General features: G+C 44.8%; 1 protein-coding gene across 2 annotated transcripts in view; it reads right to left on the bottom strand.

Annotated features, from left to right (window-relative positions):
* Nucleotides 1–554: 554 nt before the first annotated feature.
* Nucleotides 555–22,314, bottom strand: part of LAPTM4B (lysosomal protein transmembrane 4 beta) — a 69,251-nt gene continuing 47,491 nt past the window's right edge. The window contains exons 7-8 of one of the 2 annotated variants that reach the window (XM_029223029.1): nt 4,908–4,982; nt 555–2,151 (exon numbers count right to left, since the gene is read on the bottom strand). In XM_029223029.1, the coding sequence (XP_029078862.1) occupies nt 2,074–2,151; nt 4,908–4,982 (153 nt within the window). In that variant the 3' untranslated portion in view covers nt 555–2,073. The remainder of the gene's footprint in view (nt 2,152–4,907; nt 4,983–22,314) is intronic. The other variant, XM_029223030.1, reaches the window with a different exon arrangement.

Consider the following 22,314-nt stretch of genomic DNA (forward strand, 5'->3'; position numbering starts at 1 on the left):
GACAAGGACACAGCGAATTGCTGAGTGTGCTCTGGGGGGTCATTTTAATCCAAGCATCACAACCTCTCCATAGTGCAGACAGGAAGACAATTGCTTACCGTGTAGAGGTAAGTACGGGGGCAGCTTTGGAGCTCCGCCTGGGTTGGTATGTCAGGAAAGCCCAGCAGCATCGTGACATCCTGGTGTCTGTGGTGCTACTGAGTGTCACGTGAACAAGAGCCTCTCCAAGGACCCTACGTAGAGTCTCCAAACCAGCACTCTTCTCCACCTGACCATGTGCCATTTTTCATATTGTAAAAAAAGTATTAGGCAAAGCACTGGAAAATCATGGGGAGTAACATGCAAATAACTGTGATTTCCTATGTGCCTTCCACAGGGATCAGTGAAACTACCTGACAGGCCTCCCCCAAACCTAACAACCCTTCATGTGTTAATCTTCTGGGTATAAAACTTCAAGGAACAGAATTTCCGAGGTTGAGTTTACAAAGAATACTAATGAGATACACCAAAAGAAATGACTGAGGCTGATTCTCAGGGATAAAAGTCATCCCCCTTGCCTCTTATTTTATTCTACATTTCCAAATTATCTGAAATACCCGTTCAGGAACAAGCCAAAGCCACTCTTATTTTAATCTCCCTTGGAACACAGTAAAATCTGAACAGCGTATTAAAACTGCACTGTGGACAGAACGCAATCCTATTCAGAGCAGCCGAGCTGACAGAGCTTTGGCAGAGGCGGGGTCAGGAATGCTGGAAGCTCGTGTCTGCTCCTCTCCATTTCTCTTGGCCTAAGATGCTCTGATTTTACCAGCACTGAAATATTAAAAAAAAAAAAAACCATATGTGTGAGACAAGCCATAAAACCTCCTCCTTAGGCCAAACCGTGTGTGTCTAACGCAGCCCCACTTGGGCAAGAAGGGTTCCCAGGCACAATCACCAGAATCAAAAGGTGGTTTTCTTGGATGTGGGCAAATCTCACTTTAATTGCAAATGGCTTCATTTACAGCACATTCAATAATGAACAAACAGGAGAGCTGTGACTTTTGAACATGTGACTATATAAAAGTCTCTTGAAATTCAGGTAGTCAAGATAAGGGCATTTCACAAGGAAGCACCCCTGCCACCTCCCGTCTTTCCGAAGACCGTTTTATACTTATTTTAAAAGATGACAAGGCGTATTCAGAAGTTCAAAGTAGTAGGATGTGCCTCGCAGGGAGAGAAGAAAACCTTTTTTCAGATTGTTGGGTAGATACATATCAGCAATTCCACTTGACAAAGGCTGATGGAGGTCCTCCCTGAGTCAGGCTAGGACAGAACACTAAGTGAAAGGGGGCTCTGAGCGGGGATGGGAAGGAAACTGCGAGAAAGGGAGAACCTGATACCACACAGTACCAACCAGTTCCCCTCTAACACTCCACGCCGTGACCCCAAATGTGGGTGCACAAAAGCAGCCACCAGGGTGGTGACTGACTGTCCTCTCTGCCGGGAATTGACAAAAGGTCTCAATTTAGCCCGTGGACAAAATCCTTGACCAGCGAACCCAAACTGTCACTGAACTTAAATCATAAAGGATCTAAGGAAATTCTTGTTTTATTTATGTGTATATTTGGACTCCTTACACGATTCCTCTTCTCCTAAGGGTTTGTTCTATACACTGGAATGGCCTAAGAGAAGCACTGTATAATTCTGATTTTATTTTACGCTTTCAGAAGAGAAAGGAGGGAACGGAGAGAACAGTGTCACAAATTCTTCAACTCTGGGGCTCAGGACGTACAACAGACTCCTCGGACAGAAGGTTCATCCGGATTGTTGGCTAGTTTCAATGCCGAGGAAAGCCTAGGGGAGCCCACCGCACTCGCACATAAAGAATTCTACAGTTACTCTATCATAGTGCTCTAGCTAAGCATATGTTTCAAACTACAGAGAGTCTCAACTTAACATCTAAAATTTTAAATTGTAGCATTTCAGCAACAAATAAGCTCAGAGAGCTCGTCTCAGAAGTAAAACTGAAGAACTATTGCTCTGATGTATGGAAGTCAAGCTGTCGCTCTCAGCTACGCCCCACTTCCAGGCTTAGGCAGACACGTAAGGTGGTGGCGGCTCCTTGGTGGCGCCATTCACAGTGGCATCATCGTACGGGGGTAAGAGCACCTGGGAAGAAGAAAAGACAGGGTTAGTGTTTAAAGGTGCACACACATTCCCCTGAGCTTTAATTTTTTTTTTCTTTTTTTTTTTTTTGGTACGCGGGCCTATCACTGTTGTGGCCTCTCCCGTTGCGGAGCACAGGCTCCGGACGCGCAGGCTCAGTGGCCACGGCTCACGGGCCCAGCCGCTCCGCGGCACGTGGGATCCTCCCAGACCGGGGCACGAACCTGCGTCCCCTGCATCGGCAGGCGGACTCTCAACCACTGCACCACCAGGGAAGCCCCCTGAGCTTTAATTTTAATTGGACTTTTCCCATAACCTGTACCAATATCAATTTTCCAGCAAGTGGCTAGACTTTGATGAGAGACTTTTTGAATCCTTAAAGAAGCAGAGGGAAGAGACTTTTGGACCTTTCTGAGTTTTCCAAACCGTGTCCACTTGTACCTGGATGTCACAGTGCCTGGCGGGTCCAAAGGGCTGTGCCTCTAGGACAAGGAAGGAGGCGGTGGTGGCTCTGAAGAGGAAAAAAGGCTGCAGGGTGATGTGTATCTGTGTACACTCAAATAGGGCAGGCGCCTGGTTGACCAAGGGGCCCCTCATGGTGATGCCTGAGCAGTGGACTGGGAAACACAAGGGCTTTGGTACCAACCTGGACTCAAAGCAGGGCTCAGCCACATCTGATCAGCAACACCATGGGTAGGTTGTTAGCTAACCTCAATATCTATGCCTGCACAATCGGGATAGCTGAGAATTAGAGGTCTATAATACCTAACATACTGTGTGATACACACCTGACATGGCAGATGTTATCTGTAAAAGGCTAGAGAGGAACAAGTAAGTATCAGCATTAAGTTGATGAATAATGTTTCTGTTCACACTTCAAGTATAAAAACAATTGCATGTAATTGTTTATGAACCGTCAACCTAAAAAAACGCTGGCTGACTTTGGCTTCCTTGAGTAGTTACAAAACAGAGAGAATATCAACTCGATATGATTAGCCTTTATTCAGTCAACTAACGCTTATTATACACCTACTATGTGACAGTTCCTGCCCTTAGGAAATCAGAGATGAGATGAGTTAAACCTTACTCAGCTCGGGCTTCCCTGGTGGCACAGTGGTTAAGAATCCACCTGCCAGTGCAAGGGACACGGGTTTGAGCCCTGGTCCAGGAAGATCCCACGTGCCGCGGAGCAGCTAAGCCCGCAAGCCACAACTACTGAGCCTGCGCTCTAGAGCCCACGAGCCACAACTACTGAGCCCGCATGCCTAGAGCCTGTGCTCCACAACAAGAGAAGCCACTGCAATGAGAAGCCTGCGCACCACAACGAAGAGTAGCCCCCGATCACCGCAATTAGAGAAAGCCCACGCACAGCAATGAAGACCCAACGCAGCAAAAATAAAATAAATTAAATAAATAAATTAAAAAACAAAACAAAACCAAAAAAAACACCCAGCTCAAGGGCTTTGTGGAAGGAGAAAGAATATTCACAAATGAAATGGAAAACAAAACCACCATTTTGTTACTTTTTCTATTACGGACATTAACTTAAAGTGGTAAATGGTTATCAATTTCATGACTTTTCATTTACTTATCCCTTTAGGGAGGACACTAAAATTCTCTTTTCAAGTTTCTGTTCTAAGTTTTTGTCCTACACTACTCCCCCCCCCCCATACACACACACATACCCTCTCTAACTCAACACAGTTCACTACTTAGTTTTCTCTTCTTCCAGTCTTAGAGCTCCTGTCGGGCTGAAGCCCTGTCTTACTTAACCCCAGGATTGGGCCCAGGGCCTATTTACTAGCTGGAACTCAGAAGATGTCAGTCACATAAATGAGTGAGGTATCATTTAGGCTGGCCCTTGGAGACTGTACGGTTGGTGCTGGGGCAGGGGTGGAGCCTGGCATTCTAGGCAGGGGGCATCTGCATGGTTAGGGTCCAATCAGGAGACAGAAACCACCCAGTGGTTTGAACAGAGAAAGTTTAAAAAAGAATTATTAACAGGGGATTGGAGGTATGGAGAACTAACTAAGGGGGAAAAAAGAGAACTCTAACAGATATTAGTGCTGAGCGAGGGTACTCAAGAAAGGAACAAACATGGAAAGCGTTCGCCTCCCTAAGGCTGGGAATCAGACACTGTTGGCTCAACCCACTGGATGGTAGAAGGCCAAGCTAGTGAACCACCTGCTGAGACACGGCTGCAGAGGTGCTGTTCACGGGGAGAGGGAGGTGCCACCTGCCCTGGAAACTGCCTGAGATGGAGGTGCGCTGGGAAGGCCGTCAGGAAGAGGGAGTGCCGGTGCCGCTGCTCCGGGGGCCGCGGCCAGCAAGATCTGGATGCTGTACTACACACACAGACCGGAGAAGAAAACACTGTCCTCCTCCAGAGCACTCTGCCCACAAGGCCAGATGGCGGAGTGGCTGGCAAAGGGGAGACTGTCACAAGGCCAGTTCCAAGTAGGCCGACCTGCGAACGTGGGACCTGCACAGCAGGAAGCGGGTAACTGGCTCAGCAAGACACGAGGACGCCAACGGGCCTGAGAATAGCTCCCCAAAGAGGCGGTGATGCTGCCCCTGTGTTCGTATCAGGCGTTACCCAATCAGAGTCAGGGCCAATGTTCGGCTGCTGGTGGTGCTAGAATGGAAGGAGCCTCCAGGGCACGTTCAGTACAGGACGCCAGTCCAAGACCAGGAAGCATTCCTGTGTGCTCCCCACAGAACGAAACCATATGCTCTGCACCCAACAAGTCAGCACCTACCGAGGACGCAGAGGGCGCTGGGTCGTGCCCACACACACCGGAACACACCTCGCTGTCTGCTGAGGAACTCACACCCTGGAGAGGGCACAGATGGGCGCAATGGTTAAGACTGAGCGTGATCAACTTGTGGGGGTAGATGAGATGTGAAAGCACAGACAGGGACAACTGATTTAGGCCGGAGGGCAGGGACGGTCCTCAGGAGGACACGTTGAATCAGGCAGAGAGGAAAGAGGACAGCACTGCAGGTGGGGAGGCAGGAGCACGGGCAAAAGGAGGGAAGCTGGAGGGAGAGCTCCTTCTGGGAACCGAGGGGTTGTGATGTGAATGCTTCGGGGAGAACGTGGTGTAGAAGAGGCGGGAAAGACAGGCAAAGGCCAGGACATGGAGAGGGCCTTGAGTCCACCTTAAGGAGCTTTTCCAGTCTTTGGCAGCAGTGTCTTCACTAGGAAGCCTACAAGTCCCAGCTCGAGCTGAGGAACAAAGTGTATTCTCTACACCAAAGCCACAGCCCTGGCCTCTGCGTCTGCACATCTGACTCAAGGACTGAGCCTCCAGCACCCATGTGTGCGCACGTTAGATGCGGTAACTTATAACCAGCAGAAAGAGCTGTGATCAGCAAGAGAAACATTTGATTTTGCATGACTGAGTGTCAGCATTATGCTCCCCAACCTCATTGAACAATTAGCTGATTCCTATCTGTCATTATCCTTGGAGAAGTGACCCTAAAGCACAGTGGAGCTACTTAAAAGGGAGTGAAATCAGCCATCACATCCAATTTACTTTTCTCCCTGAGCAAAACGTAACACTCAAATTCTCCAAAATGTTCAGATGATTAAACACAAAATTTTCTTTAAAAAGAAGAAAAAAGTCCTGCACATTTGCCTTTTGCTTGTTAAAAACTTATTTTCACGGTAGGCTTGGCTATTTATTTTCAAACTTGTTTTAAAGTTTCATTTCGAATCATTAACATCCTAATGGCTTTTTCTCTCAAACATTCTATTGCCTTGGACCCTTTAACCAAAGTCAAGATGCCTGGTGAAGACATTCTCCTTTCACTAAGATTCTGACACCCTCAGGCCTGTCTTCACCTCCCCATTACCACATACTAAATGCTGACCATAAAAATACTCGTCACAGAGCACTTCATGCTCCTTGAACTACTTTTATTATTTTTTAATTTAATTAATCAATTAATTTATTTTTGGCTGCATTGGGTCTTCGTTGCTGCACATGGGCTTTCTCTAGTTGCGGCGAGCGGGGGCTGCTCTTCGCTGTGGTGCACGGGCTTCTCATTGCGGTGGCTTCTCTTGTTGCAGAGCAAGGGCTCTAGGTGCGTAGGTTTCAGTAGTCGTGGCATACGGGCTCAGCAGTTGTGGCTCGCGGGCTCTAGAGTGCAGGCTCAGTAGTTCTGGCGCACGGGCTTAGCTGCTCCGCAGCACATGGGATCTTCCCGGACCAGGGCTCAAACCTGTGTCCCCTGCGTTGGCAGGCGGATTCTTAACCACTACACCACCAGGGAAGTTCTCTGAACTACTTTCAATGAAAAGTTCTCCAAACGGAATTGGTTTTAAATTCTGAAGTGACAGTGTCATCTTTTTTTATTATCTAAATGATGTTAATTTTTAATGATGATTTCAAGGAAGGGTTGGTGAAGTCAGGATTGCCATACTGTTTGTATTACAGTCTGTTAATACTGACTAAAAACACTTGCTACTGTCCTTTTCTTCTAATATCAATGAAGTACTTGGAAATCGGAGAAAATAACTATAGGGTCAATTAAGATAGAATTTGCCAATTAAGATGCCATACAAAACTGATTAAAACACACTGATTTTGGGCTTCCCTGGTGGCGCCGTGGTTGAGAGTCCTCCTGCCGATGCAGGGGACGCAGGTTCGTGCCCGGGTCCGGGAAGATCCCACATGCCGCGGAGCGGCTGGGCCCGTGAGCCATGGCCACTGGGCCTGCGCGTCCGGAGCCTGTGCTCCGCAACGGGAGAGGCCACAACAGTGAGAGGCCCGCGTACCGAAAAAAATAAAAATAAAAATAATAAAAAAAAGTAAAACACAATGATTTTGACATTTTTAGAAGCTGGCATTTAGTTAAGCCCAGTTTTTTATTTTAAGAACTTTAATCATTCACAATGAATGACCAGGACTTCCCTGGTGGCACAGTGGTTAAGAAATCACCTGCCAATGCAGAGGACACGGTTTCGATCCCTGGTCCTGGAAGATCCCACATGCCACGAAGCAACTAAGCCTGTGTGCCACAGCTACTGAGTCTGCGCTCTAGAGCCCACGAGCTACAACTACTGAGCCCAAGCACCTAGAGCCCGTGCTCCGCAACAAAAGAAGCCACCGCAATGAGAAGCCCGCGCACCGCAACGAACAGTAGCCCCTACTCGCCACAACTAGAGAAAGCCCATGCACAGCAACGAAGACCCAACACAGCCAAAAAAATAAATAAATAAAACAATGAATGACCAAAAAATAATCTCTGAGGACTAAAATTATAGGTCATGTTCTCCTTCGCTGTCTGGTAAACAGCAGCTACTCAATGAGTAGATAAACACAAATGCGTTATATATCTCAGCCACGCACCACTTTACTTCAAGCAATATTCAATACAACCAAAACTCTAATCGAAGTACAGACCCTTGGAGTTTGTCTTAATAGGATCTCAACCACAGAGTGACTGATGGTGGAACTCTCTTCCACACAGATGGAAAATCCCTCTTGTCAATGACCCCAGAAGGGCATCTGTTCATTAGGAAGATTAGCATCCATCTATATATAGTATCTCTTAGGAGCTCTTATGCTAGGTGACATGTGCTGGTGGGAGAGCAGCTCAGCATTCATTTCAATTCAATTCAACAAATGTTCGAGGGAAACTTCATTCCCAGCTATATCAACATACAGAACAGTTGGAGGGACAAATAAATTAACATCAAAGGCTGCAAAATGTAATACCCTGGAATAGAAGTGATTCCAACTTGCCATAAATCTGCAAGCCATTAAAATTTGGAAAACTAATTCCATCAAATAGTAGGAAATAATAAAACGCTCAAGAGGAAAGAACTACTTATTGGGAAAAATAAGAAATGTTTGAATACTATGGTTAGAGTTTTACTGTAATATCAGAGTTAAGGCACTAAAGGCTTATTTGGAATTGTACAGTTTGCTAGGACTACATTACATGTAAGTCACATAAATGTCTTCAGACATTCACAAAATTACGTGCCAAATTTTACGTGTGTGCATTTATTTTCCAGGGGAGGGTGTTCAGAGCTCTCATTAGATTCTCAAAGAGCCATCTAGAGATTCTGGGGTCCAGGACTGGGGGGTGGGGGGGAGGGCAGTACAGGGCACAAGGTAAATTGCACCAGAAGTCTGTCCACTGGCCCCATATCCTAATAAGGGTGAGGTAAGTTAAAATGAAATCAAGGCCCAGGATGACAGCTGTGTGGCACCTCATCCACCTTGGAGCAGGAGAAGCTCCAGCAAAGGAGGAGGACTGACCGGTTATCTCACAGAGTCAAACATTTGGAAAACATTGATAGGTAATTGACAGATCTGGGAGATAGGGGTGAGGTAAAAGGTCAAAAGCTCGGCAGCTGAAAAAACAAGGCAAATGTTTGCTCGAGGAAAACAAAAATTGTACAAAAAAGGGAATGTACATGACAGAGCTGTGCACAGAACAATAGTCACATAATCAAGGGAAACATTAACTGGTGATGTAACCAGAAAATCTGATGTGACTGTATTGGGTGGATGAAAGCAGTAGAGAATATGGGGAGGAGAGTAAAAGTTCAATTCTATTCAACACCAGGAAGTCAAAAGGTATCTCAAATTGATCATCGAAAAATTAGTAACACAGACATATTATTTTAAAATATGTAGGTAGGGCTTCCCTGGTGGCGCAGTGGTTGAGAGTCCGCCTGCCGATGCAGGGGACACGGGTTCGCGCCCCGGTCCGGGAAGATCCCACATGCCGCGGAGCGGCTGGGCCCGTGAGCCATGGCCACTGAGCCTGCGCGTCCGGAGCCTGTGCTCCGCAACGGGAGAGGCCACAACAGTGAGAGGCCCCCGTACCGCAAAAAAAAGAAAAAATAAATAAAATAAAATATGTAGGTAATGGAGGTAAATACAAGAAACAAGTAAGAGTTGACAGTGTTTACAGCTGGGGTGAAAAGTGGAGGATAGTCACGAGAATGGCAGAGGACCACTGAGAAATAAATCTTGGGAATTCCCTGGCAGTTCAGTGGTTAGGACTCAGCGCTTGCACTGCTGAGGGCCCGGGTTCAATCCCTGGTCAGAGAACTAAGATCCTGCAAGGTGCAAGGAAAAAAAAGAGGGAGAAAAATAAAACTTTCACTAGCATGATTTTTAGCTATGTACATGTAATGATGTGTTAAAAATAAAAGTGATATTTTAAAAATAAAAGAATAATCACGGCAGTCTTGAAGGAAAGAAGTCAGTCATCAAGGGGCAACTTTCAACCTGAGGGCGGTGGGCAGGCTCATAGCTACCTCATTCCTCTTGCTTCTTGGCTGGTGGGTGACATGTGTGTTCGCCGTGAGCCCCTGCAGGGGTCTGGAAAACGCTCCTAACTTGCCCAAGATGCCCCTCTCTACGCCGGGAGGGGTGGTGGGGGCTGGGCTCGTGCAGTTGAGACGCTAACAAAGCAGCCAGGGAGCGCCTCGCAGATGGAGGTCCCTGCCTAGGAGGTGAAACGTGTTTTCACGGAGCAGCTGGTCAGGACCTGGCCCCTTGCCTGCTTGAGACTCTCCTCCAGACCTGTGAGACCCCACCCGATCTAGGGTGCCCCAAATACCAATGGAAACTAGAGAACTACGATGCCACGAGGGGCCCCCAGGATACCTGCTCTTCACGCCACTCATGCCCAGGCCAACAGCAGCCCAGTGTCTGGCTCTCTCCTGTCTCATTTATTTCCATGACTCCCTAGCACGGCAAGTTCATTACCAATCTGACTCCTTTTCCCTATGATTTTTCCCTCCTCAAATGTTCTTCTTTCTTTGTATGTCACTCCGTACAAAGCCCAAACAACCCCAAGCTCATGTTAAAATCACTTCCAACATGGAGATCTGAAATAGTCTAGCCTCGATTACTCTCTTCTCCTCTGAGTTATGCTGTGCAATTGCAGTATGACAAATTAATTTTTTAAATAAAAACACCAGTTAGATATTTCCATATTCTTTATAGATAACATGAAGTCGTAACACTAGAAATGGCAGTAACTACAGTACAGCACTCTGAACTCAGACACAAAACCACTCTCTTAAAGCACTTACATAACTGGCTTATCAATTAAATTATAGGCTATCTTGTACTATTATTAACTGTCTTGTAAACATTTACCTTTCTCCTCTCCAAAAAGTTTCTAAAAGGCAAGAGTCTTACACTTCCATAGTCCTTTCTTAGCACTGGTTTTTAGACAGAGGTGTGTCCAAATTTGAGTCCTATCATTTCAGCTCTATGGCCACGGTCAAATTCTAGAGGCAATATGGGGTGGGGGGAGTCAAACTGAAATGAGACATGGGTTCAAATTCCAGCTGTGACGTAGCAACCCTGGGGTCCTGAGAAGTTAGTAAATCTACCTGAACTTCAGCTTCCACACTTATAAAATGGAGACCACGATGGATACTCCTCAAAAGACTGTCGTAAGGATGTAAGGGAGGCGCCATACCTAATGCACCAAGGACAGGCTGAGCACTTGAGCACTCAATAAGTGGCAGCAATTCTCCAACTGCAGCAAGAAAACCAACGCGGTATGATTGTCCAACTAGTTCAACTACACACCTTCCTTAAGAAAGCGACACCAGTAAACACTACTCACAAATTGATTCATGTGGGTCAGAAAAGGAGTTCCTCTTCCCTCTCAGGTGGCTGCAGGAAGTGTAAGAGGCTAACCATTGAAGCTGCTCTGAGCCTAACTCTTCCTTAGCAAAAGTAACTGAATGATGAGAAAGGAGACAAAGTGGACACCATTTCTACCGCAGGCTGCAGGTCTGCGGAGCTGTGGGCACCTCTCACATAGTTATAGTTCTAAAAGCCAAAGTGAGTGTGGTTGAAACACCATGTCCGTCCATTCACTCCTCACCCCAGGACACCCGAGCAGCCCCCAGAGGGCAGCTGCTGTACCAGCTGCCGGGGAGGCGGAGATGGAAGGCTGGAGGATGCCCATCCCAGGAGTGGGGGAGAGCGCACGTGAACTGTCCCAAGAGACCGAGAAACACCTGTAAAGGTGTAGGTGGTTTGCTTTAGTTAGAGACCTGGGTGCGTGAGTCGAGATTACAAGGGATGAGCCTGGAACAACAGGCGAGCAATACCAGGAAGTGAAAATTTCTTCTTTAACAACCAGCCGTCCTCCCCAGCGTGAGGGGGATGGGAGCTTTGGTGATGTCCATGTGTCAGAGCCTCCCGTGGGCATACACAGGTGTGTTTTTACAAAACCAATTGCCCTTCTCTCCCCCTAAAGCACGGACAAATAAAATACCACTATAGGGCTTCCCTGGTGGCGCAGTGATTAAGAATCTGCCTGCCAATGCAAGGGACACAGGTTCGAGCCCTGGTCCGGGAACATCCCACACGCTGCGGAGCAACTAAGCCCGTGCGCCACAACTACTGAGCCTGTGCTCTAGAGCCCGCAAGCCACAACTACTGAGCCCACGTGCTACAACTACTGAAGCCCGTGCGCCTAGAGCCTGTGCTCCACAACAAGAGAAGCCACAACAGTGAGAAGCCTGCGCACTGCAACGAAGAGCAGCTCCTGCCCCACCGCAACTAGAGAAAGCCCACGCACGGCAACAAAGACCTAACACAGCCAAAAATAAATAAATAAGTTTATTAAAAAAAATAAAATACCACCATAAATGGAGACGTCTTTTTCCTTTTTTTTTTTTTGGCTCCTTTGTGGGGCAGTGGGTAGGAAGCAAGGGGCACAGTATTCATGAGAGCACAATAGCTCACGAGACCCACGACTGTTAACACAATCAGTAACAGTCCCTCAAAGCTGCTTCACAATTAAGATGAACTTGGCAGGATGAAGTTATCACTCCACTCCCTTCTCTGGCCTCAAGAAAATATCAGAACGCAAGACAGCATAGCTGAGACCGATGTTGTTACAGGGATAATCCTAAAGCTGTCCTTATTTATTCAAAGGACAAAAAAAAAGCAAACCATTGGTAAACTGAGATTTTAAATACTACCCCGCAAGTCACAAATGACTGTCATAGAGCAAAGTGGAGTGACATCACAGTTGAGAAATGCTAAAGTTATAAACAGCAGATCCCCTGAAGACTTTTAAATCCAGGGATGACAAAACCAGATTTATGTTTTAGATCCATCTGACAGCAACAGAGAGAAAAAACTGAAGAGAAAGTAGAGTTCAAGGCTAGAGGCTAAAAGCCTGACTCTAACAAGTTTAAAGATGACCCCTCAGTTACAGGCTTGGGTGATTAAGTGGACATTGCTACCATTCACTAGAATCTAAGAAAAGAAGCAGATACGGAAGAAACGGAGTGAGCTCTGCAGTGTGATCCTCTCTGGAGATGACCACAGGATGACTGGGGACATCGGCACGGAGTTGATCTGGGTCACAAAATCTAAGCTACTTCCTTCAACTCAGTAAAAAAAAAAAAAAGAGAGCAAGACAAATGATTTGTTAAATACTGTTCATTCATTTCATCAACAAATGCTGGTCGTACTATGTACCAGGCACTGAGGATACCACACCACTGACACTTGTAAGGTCCGAGCCAGCAGACAGCTTATGTGCTAGGGGAGGAGTCTGATAAACAGAGTTTTTCTTCCATGGCGAAGTGCAGAGCTTCTCAACCGGTGTCCATTCACAACAGTGTGCCATACAAACGCTGCAATTTTCTGTTTGCCACCATGTTGAGAAGACTGGGGTACTCTGGGGTAGTAGCCGAGAGCGTGGACTGTGGAGTCAACCGTGTGGGCCGACAAACTTCCCAACTCGGAGGCCTTGGGCCAGTCACTTCTTTAAGCCTCAGCTTCCTCATGTATAAATGGGGACGACACCAGTCTGTCTCACAAGGTTAATGAAATGAATAAGCCAAGTACTGTGCTTATTATTAGCAGGCACTAAGGCTCAACAAGTCTGAATTTTATTCCATACGTTTGTGAAAGGATGAGATGGCTTGCTGTATTGATCAGGATACAAAATAAAACAAATGAATGTTAAAATGACCCAGAAATAAGGCAAAATAGAAATTTTTGGGGTTAGCAAGTTTTTATTTCTATATATGGATGGATGGATACATATATACATATTTTGACAAATAAGTATAGAGAGAGAGAGGGAAAGAGGTTAAGTAAGGGGTGTGTGTGTGTGTGTGTGTGTGTGTGTGTTACTTTTTTTTCTGGCAGTAAACTAAAACAGGACTTTATAGAATGGATCTTTGTACAAAAGATAGTTTCTTATCTTTGCATAAGAGCTTTAGCTGCGGTTTTTCAACACGTTAGCAACTATTTTGCAAGTGAATTATTCTCTTATTGATTTCCACTATAGTTTGTTAAATATAAGCTGGATTTAGAACTACTGGCAAAATAATAAATACAGGAGAATGAAAACTTTCTCAGGAAAAAAAAATCCTTATAAAAAGGACCAAAAGATTAGGTGCTGCTCTTTGCCATTCCACTTGCAGGAGGGGAAAGCTCTATGCAGGCCCTAAGTAGGGTTATTAAATCCCTTGGGATGGTTCAAACAGTTGTCCTACAAACACCTAGAAAACTCAGCTTAAATTGCCACGAAGGCAGGGGTCTGTGAACGATATGGGCCAAATCTGGCCTGCTGCCTGTTTTTTTGTATGGCCTGAGGGCTCAGAATGGTTTTTACATTTTTTAAAAGAAAGACGTTTCGTGATGTGTGAAAATTATATAAAAGTCAAACTTCAGTGCAACACAGCCACGCTTGCTTGTGTATGTATTTTCTACAACTGCTTTCACACGACAACAGCAGGGGTGAATAGCTATGACAGAGACCATATGGCCCACAAAGCCTAAAATATTTACTATCTGGCTTTTACAGAAAACAGTTTGCCTCCAGCTGAACGAAGGAAAAGCATTACCCTGAATTCTGACCTTGGAAGATGTGATAATATCAGATGTGAAAGTACAAAGCCCCAAAACAATCGTGTCATTTAGAGGCACTTGAATCTTCCCATGGTCCATTTAAATTAATCCCAAGTAGCCAAAATATTTTTTTCCTTTACCATTTGTTACACCCCTAATAGTCTACAATGTACCTTGTTTAAAACAGGCAGCATTTACATTGACACCACATTTGCCTACTTAGATGTGAGCTTCCTTTACTCGGGCCAAACAGGAAAGGGGAGATAGGTGAACCATGAATCTCCAAGATTAACTGAAATAGCCATCTGGGCATTTGCGATAGGATCATCGCAAACAGGAAGTTTGGGCTTAACTTTTTTTTTTTTTTTTTTTGCTGTACGCGGGCCTCTCACTGTTGTGGCCTCTCCCGTTGCGGAGCACAGGTTCCGGTCGCGCAGGCCTAGCGGCCATGGCTCACGGGCCCAGCCGCTCTGCGGCATGTGGGATCCTCCCAGACCGGGGCACGAACCCATGTCCCCTGCATCGGCAGGTGGACTCTCAACCACTGCGCCACCAGGGAAGCCCGCCTGGGCTTATCTTTAAGGCATTTAGAATAACTGTTTCCAAACTTTTAAAATAATTCCACCTATAATATACACCAGTAAACACACACATACACATAACCATTTATTCCTGATTCTAATGTACACATTTTTGCACATTTTAACGTCTGAATTTAGGCTGTGCCTTGTAACTAACAGCACCTAACAATAAGAAGCACCTAAGATAATGGTGCAATTTACAACCAATGGTATCTTGTACTCAATTCAACACACCAGGAGTCCGGAAGAACGAAAACAAATTTGGAAGATCCTAGTGAAACCTTCCCCCACCTACAGAAGGAATAATTTCCAAAGACAAATAAGGTGGAAAGTAATTGTATCCTCAATTCACTGAAGAACCAGTATAAACTGTCCTCACCTGATTTTATAGGAGGAAGTCATTATTTCCCTTAAGTCTCAGCAGAGAAGCTACTCAAGTTCTCTCACAGATTATACTTACAATATAGAATTCTTATTTCAAATCTTCCGTATTGGGTCAAAAATCCTCAGTGGTGAGATATTTGGGCAGGAAACACCAAAATAATACCGTGGCCCAAATTGAAAGCTAAGATGCACTAAAATATCTAATGTTCAAATAAATATATCTAAAGTAACTATATTTAAAACTATATAACTTTATCAAAATCAGTATCTTAAGAGCTACATTTTTATCTAAAATAAAAATATATAACTATTGAGGAAGTAGAGGGAATGCCCTATCACAGGCATCTCAGCTGCTTCCTGTCCCCCAAGCCTGAATGTGCTGTGCCACCTACTGTGCACATCTCTTCTGGGATGGGGGTTCTACCCTGTGTGTTGCACGGGCTGCCAACCAGGCCGTGCTCAGCTGACTGTGCTCAGTGGCTGCCAGGGTACTTTGGCTGGAAGGACTGCTCAGAACCTCAGACTCCCGTTTTACCTGTTCTCCTTCCCCACACACTTCCCTCCCTCGAATTAATGGAAAGGGACAGATATCTTCTGCTTTGTTTTCTAGTATTCAAGAAATCAATCGCGTAACTTCCTATTACCATCTAATCTGTTGTCTGCAAGCTTTGCTTTCTCATAGCTGTAACTGTAACACAAACTTCTATATTCTTTTGAAGCGTCGTAAGCCTTTCCTCTGCTGTTGCACTGCTCATAATTTTTATGGCAATAAGGAGATTTTATCAAGTGGGCATACCCCTATTTAATCAAACTGGTTCCCAACTACTAGACAGTGAAATTGGATACTTTTGCTGTTAAAAAACAATGCCACATGAATATCTTAAACACGGTTCTTTTTTACTACTTCCTTAAGATATATTCCCAGAAACTTTCTTAGAATGTTGAAAAATAAAATTCAATGTCTCCTTTGTCCCTAGAGTAAAATCAACACGGATTCTATTTTGGACATGTGGGATAAAATAAGTCAAGTGCTGAGTGTGTTTTAAAGTAAAACACAATGAAAATAGAGGGTGATTTTATAATTGATTCCCTGCAAAGCTACTCTAAATTTTTCTTACTTGCTATTATAGGAAGATTACAATTGAGCAATTGATTAATATCCTTTATTCATGTTCACAGTGAAAACTGGGTCTATTTGAACTGTTCTTCCAGAACTTTTAGGTGTCAATTATCTATGTGTTGGTTTGACCGCTCCAGTTGTTCTCTGGATGAAATAACTCGAAACTTATATGGGTCAGAGATAATTTCCATCAGATTAGTATATTTTTTTCAAAAGCTGTATTTTACTGAAGAAGGGAAAGAAACACGAGCTGAGTTAACATCGCACACTGTCAGCTTGCAGCGTGGAATACGTTAAAGCAGGGGAAACGCTTTCCAGAGGAAATCTCAGCGGGCATCCAGCCCAATCTTATCCACGATGCTTTTCTATCAGAACCAACAGACAAGTCTGTCTGAAGCCACGTGCCCATATGAAGCTATTAGGAAAATGCGTGGGGCTGAGTTACAGAAGGGAGGGCTATCTAACACAACAAGGGAACTACAAGGACCTACTGTATTGCTCAATTATGTAACAACCTAAATAGGGAAAGAACTTGGAAAAAAATAGATATATGTATATGTATGTATGTATGAATGAATAAATAAGTAAGGCAGCTGCCTTGGTGTCACCAAGTTTACTTCTAACTTTTCTTCCACCTCTTTTTTTTTTTGCGGTATGCGGGCCTCTCACTGTTGTGGCCTCTCCCGTTGCGGAGCACAGGCTCCGGAAGCGCAGGCTCAGCGGCCATGGTTCACGGGCCAAGCCGCTCCGCAGCATGTGGGATCCTCCCGGACCGGGGCACGAACCCGTGTCGCCTGCATCGGAAGGCGGACTCTCAACCACTGCACCACCAGGGAAGCCCTTCCACCTCTTTCTTTAATCCACCCTCCCATTCCTTCCCCTGAGCTAGAGAGCAAAAATAAGCAAACAAAACGAAGTCTCACTGTTTTGGAAGTTTGTGACTTGACTTGAGAAGAATCATCAAAATGAATTACTTTCCTGCTTCACTGCTGCTTGTCCTGGTCAATGCCCCGCCAGCAGCAACAGGGAAGAACACCCAGCCCTGGCGGCAGTCTGCACAGATGACAGTCTAGGAGGAGGGTGGCGGGTAAAGAAAGACCGGAGCCAGGCTGCGAAGGTTGTGATCCCCTCTCCACTCCCCGGGCATGTACCAGCTGTGTGACCATGGGAAGGTACCCACTTGGTAATTTCCTCTTTTGTACCCAAGGATCTACTTCAAGGACTCTTGTGAGACTGAGTTCATATACATAAAGCCCGCACCGCAGAGCCTGGCAGATGGCAACCACTACCTAAGTGTCTGGGGAGAAACCCCCAGTACAGAAAGCTACAGAGCGGGAGACAGGACAGATGCAGAGAAGAGCGAAACCTCACCAAAGTTCTTCAGCGCTTGGCTGGATGACACTTGTGGGAACACCACTAAGGAGATGAGAGAGGGTCAGTTAACTTTCAAGGTCTGGTCCTACCATTCAGGTGAGTGATTTAACGTTTCAAGTCACAGTCACAGACCAGACACGTCCTGGGGCTTCATGCTCACTCTGTGGCCCCTCACTATCAACTATCGCTGCTACGTCTGACAGCCCTCTTCAAATCCTCTCCCTCTTCCTCAGGCCCTCTGCATCAGAACTGCATCGTCTTCATCACTGTAGTGATCTGGACTACGGAAACGGTCTCCTGGCTGCTCTCTCTGCTTATCTGGGATGTTACCCAGTCTATATCAAAACCTCTCACATTTTTTAAATTAAAAAAAAGCAAAAGCTTAAATCATACAAACTACTAAATTACAAGTGAAAAGAGATATTGAGGTATTATGAATAAGATGTCTCTCTTGGGGCTTCCCTGGTGGTGCAGTGGTTGAGAGTCCACCTGCCGATGCGGGGGACACGGGTTCGTGCCCCGGTCCAGGAGGATCCCACATGCCGCGGAGCGGCTGGGCCCGTGAGCCATGGCTGCTGAGTCTGTGCGTCCAGAGCCTGTGCTCCGCAACGGGAGAGGCCACAACAGTGAGAGGCCCGCGTACCGCAAAAAAAAAAAATGTCTCTCTTGTATTCCAGTACTTACTAGGCCAGAAGCTTCAGAGCCAATAACTCACAGGCTGGAGTTTCAAATCCTCTACGGACCCCCTGGTTCATACAGGCAGGTGACAGTGGTGAAAGGTCTGTTTTGTGAGGTATGTTTAACATACATGAATCTGAAATGCCCAGGACTGAAGGAGATCTTCAGAGCCAGCCTCGTTACCGCCTTTAAACGAAGCCTTCCTCACATAGTTTCCGAAAATCAGTTATGACTTTTCTGAAGAATCTGCAAGATGATGACTATACATTCACCTTGGTAACAGTCTAGTTTCTCAGGTATGAAGGAACTTCTGAAGTCTAAAAACTCTCTCCTGCTATCAATTTAGTTCATTCCCTCCCCTTCTGTCTCTGGCGGTGGGATGTGGGAAAAGAATAAACACAACTCATGTCACCTAGTCAAGAACTTGTTTCTAATAGCATGTAATCTATGCCTAGGAAGTAATGAACAAACTCATTTTTAAAAGCAGCAGGAGGGAAAAAAAAAAACAATGGAATTTTTTATGCACAATTTTTGAAAGTCATTGAGACGACTACTAAATAAATCCACCCCACCTCCAACCCTTCTCAGTCAACTGAGAGTGTTTTGTGGCTTTCTGACAGCCCAAGGTCAGCCTTAATTAATCGCAGCCTCTCAGGGATATCTACAGGGAAATGACTGCTGGGGAGATAATCTGGCCTTCACCAGGTCACTGACTTTTTTCTTAACTGTGTTTTTCAAGCAGTCAGGATCAAAAGGCAGCCCCACACAACAAAACACTTTTTTTTTTTTGCCATGTGGCTTGTGGGATCTTAGCTCCCCGACCAGGGGCTGAACCTGGTCTCAGGCAGTTTAAGTCCTACCCACCGGACCGCCAGGGAATTCCTGCCAAAACACTTTTTGAAGTCAGAACAATAAACCTGTATATAGTGTTCACCAAGATTAGCACCTGCGATATGATATGGCATAACGGACTCCATGAAGTTTAAAATTTTCCTATTTATCCCTAAATAGCCATTTTCCTACATTGCCCAAGACTATGATCCTTTTATCTGAAATCAGAATTTCGGATACTACTTTGGATAAACATTCATCTCACTGCTTTTAAAGTGCCCCAATTGATTCCCTCCTCATGGATTTAACGCAACACTGGGTACTGCCATGACTGAAGTCTGCACTGGTATTAGCAGATTAAAAGGATTTTTCAAATCTCGATTTGCATAAATTTTAAGGTGAAAGAAATCTGTTTCTACTATTTAGTATTTTAATACATTTTTCCTCTTAAGGCCAGATTTTGATGAAGGTAGGGGAGAGAATGTGGTATTATGTAATATATATCCAGAATCTGATTTCTATTGAAAACAATGTTCTAAAGGGAAGGTTCCATCTCTCTAGGGTACCTAACCGTGTATGGCAGTGACTCAAAGGGACACCTTGGGATATTTTAAATTTCCAAGGAAAACACTAGAAAGCCTGTTAGGTACTACACTAACTACTACTATTAAGTTGTCTGGACCTGACTACTTAATGAAGTAAGCAGCTAGGTATGTCTTCTGGCCTAAGGGCATCATGGAAAAAATACCAAGACCCTAAGAGGCATTATGAACTAACAGAGTTTGTGACCTCTCTGTCTTAAGGCATTTCTTTCAAAGGTTCTTGCTTTGCTTTAGTTAGGAAACTGGAGCAATTAATCCATAGAATGATCTCCAATATATAATAACGCTATCTATTCTCCCTGAGTAGTATCTGGAAAAGTAGATACCTGGCTAATAATATGTGTTAGAGAAGAAAAAAGCAGCACATTTATTTTCTACCAACAAGAGCCCCAGTATCTTTCCACAGAAGTCACCCTGAGACTCTTCAGCCTGGGAGAAAAGCCATCTGGCTTAATACTTGATAGGAAGTGAAAGACACAACGTATCTGTGTGGATTCCCCATAAAGACATGGACAAAAGAGAAACATAACATGATGACCACTATGAGGATCTTAATATAGCTATGGAGACCAGGGAAAATGACAGAACTAGATCATTCCAGGCCCCACTTAGGATCTCAGAGTGAGGCTCCAGTATTTTTTTTTTTTTAATTAGAACTCCTTTGGTTCTTGAACTCCTTTAGTACTAGTCAAAACAACCTTTAAATATGCAGAGCCCTCTTTAAAAAAAAAAAATCTATTCTCCAACCCTAGAAATACAGATTATGGTCTCTACTGAAAGGAAGCAGGGGTCCTTGGAGAAATAGCTGATTCCAGGTGTGGAACAGGATATGAACAAGATGAGCCCAGAACGGCAAGGAGGCGATCACACTACCAGAGTTGTGTAAAAAGACTCAGATGCCAACTTGAAGACGCTCCAACTGGACAAAGACAGCATAATTAGGACACTCATAAGGATGTTAGCTATGGTGTAGCTGTTCAGAGGAAGATTTTGGGTTTCCCCTTAGAAAGTCTTAAAATAGGTATGGAACAGTAGGTAAATTTTCTTTACGGTTACTGATAAAATTAATCAAAATAGCTGTACTTTTCAACGGAACATCCCCAGCTCTTCTAATAACAGGCCTCTTTTCATTAGTTCATTTATTACATTAAAAAAAAAAAAACCCTCACTGGCCATCACTAGAGAATGATGGACCAACTTGTCATTTTGAAAACTGATAAAGAGAACAAAAGCACATATATTTATCATTGTCCCAAGTACCACTGGGTAACTAAACACTACTCGAGGGAAAGTTTCTCTTTATAGAAATATTCCAGCTAATATATGAAAAATGATAGCATGTCATCATATTGCAATTCCAAATGAATTGATGATATCAATGGTTGCTGACATCCCAGAAAGACAGAATCAACCAGACATCACCTGCATCCTGATGGAAGAAAAATTATCAACTATAAAGCAATCTTACAAAAAAAGGAAAATGGGAATATAAATATAGGAAGCGTTCAGATCCAACCACTAATTTACTGGAAATACAGAGATCTATATTATAGGTATGCAATCAGTAAAATCTAGTTTGTGGGCCAGTTGTTTCTTTAAAAAAATTACAAAGTCTTAAAATGCATACTGACCCACAGATCCTGTTTCAAATAAATTGCTAGGAAAATTAACAGGAGTCGAATGAAAATCTAAACACTCACTGGATATATTTTATATTAAGGAATTATTATTTTAGATATAATAAGTACTCTTTAGAAAAATATCCACAATACCATCATTTTTTAAATATTTATTTTTGGCCGTATTGGGTCTTCGGTGCTGCGCACGGGCTTTCTCTAGTTGTGTCGGGCGGGGACTACTCCTCATGCTGTGCACAGACTTCTCATTGCGGTGGCTTCTCTTGTTGTGGAGCACAGGCTCACGCTCAGGCTTCAGTAGTGGTGGCGCATGGGCTCAGCAGCCATGGCTCACAGGCTCTAGAACACAGGCTGAGTAGTTGTGGCGCACGGGCTTAGCTGCTCCGTGGCATGTGGGATCTTCCTGGACCAGGGATCGAACCCGTGTCCCCCGCACTGGCAGGCGGATCCTTAACCACTGCGCCACCAGGGAAGCCCTATTTTTTAAAAAAACAACCTTTAAAAACGCTGCCAGCAAGCTGAGACTTCAGGTCGTGATCTATTAAGTGGACTATCCGTGCAAGCTATGAGAAATGATAAAACTCCCTTCCCCAGGAATACCATTCTTTGTTTTAAAAAGGAAAAAACAGTTCGCTGTGAACTTTTACAAAGTAGAAACAAATCATCAGTTTCCTTATCTTAAAAATGGCAAGTTGGGGCTTCCCTGGTGGCGCAGTGGTTGAGAGTCCGCCTGCCGGTGCAGGGGACACGGGTTCGTGCCCCGGTCCGGGAGGATCCCACATGCCGCGGAGCGGCTGGGCCCGTGAGCCATGGCCGCTAAGCCTGCGCGTCCGGAGCCTGTGCTCCGCAACGGGAGAGGCCACAATGGTGAGAGGCCCGCGTAAGGCAAAAAAAAAAAACAAAAACAAAAAAGGCAAGTTGATACAGAATGACTGAGAAGATAATGACCAATAATAATGATCATCAAGCAATTCCCCAGGACCTTCTGTCAACACACAAGGAAACAATCACAGCTGGCACTAGTCCATGGCCCCAAACCCTAGTTACTACAAACTACTGCCAAGCTGGAAGCCTTTCTGAAGAAAG

Source organism: Monodon monoceros, unplaced genomic scaffold, assembly GCF_005190385.1.
Source record: "Monodon monoceros isolate NGI ecotype Baffin Bay Population unplaced genomic scaffold, NGI_Narwhal_1 Super_Scaffold_14, whole genome shotgun sequence".
Lineage (NCBI taxonomy): Eukaryota > Metazoa > Chordata > Mammalia > Artiodactyla > Monodontidae > Monodon > Monodon monoceros.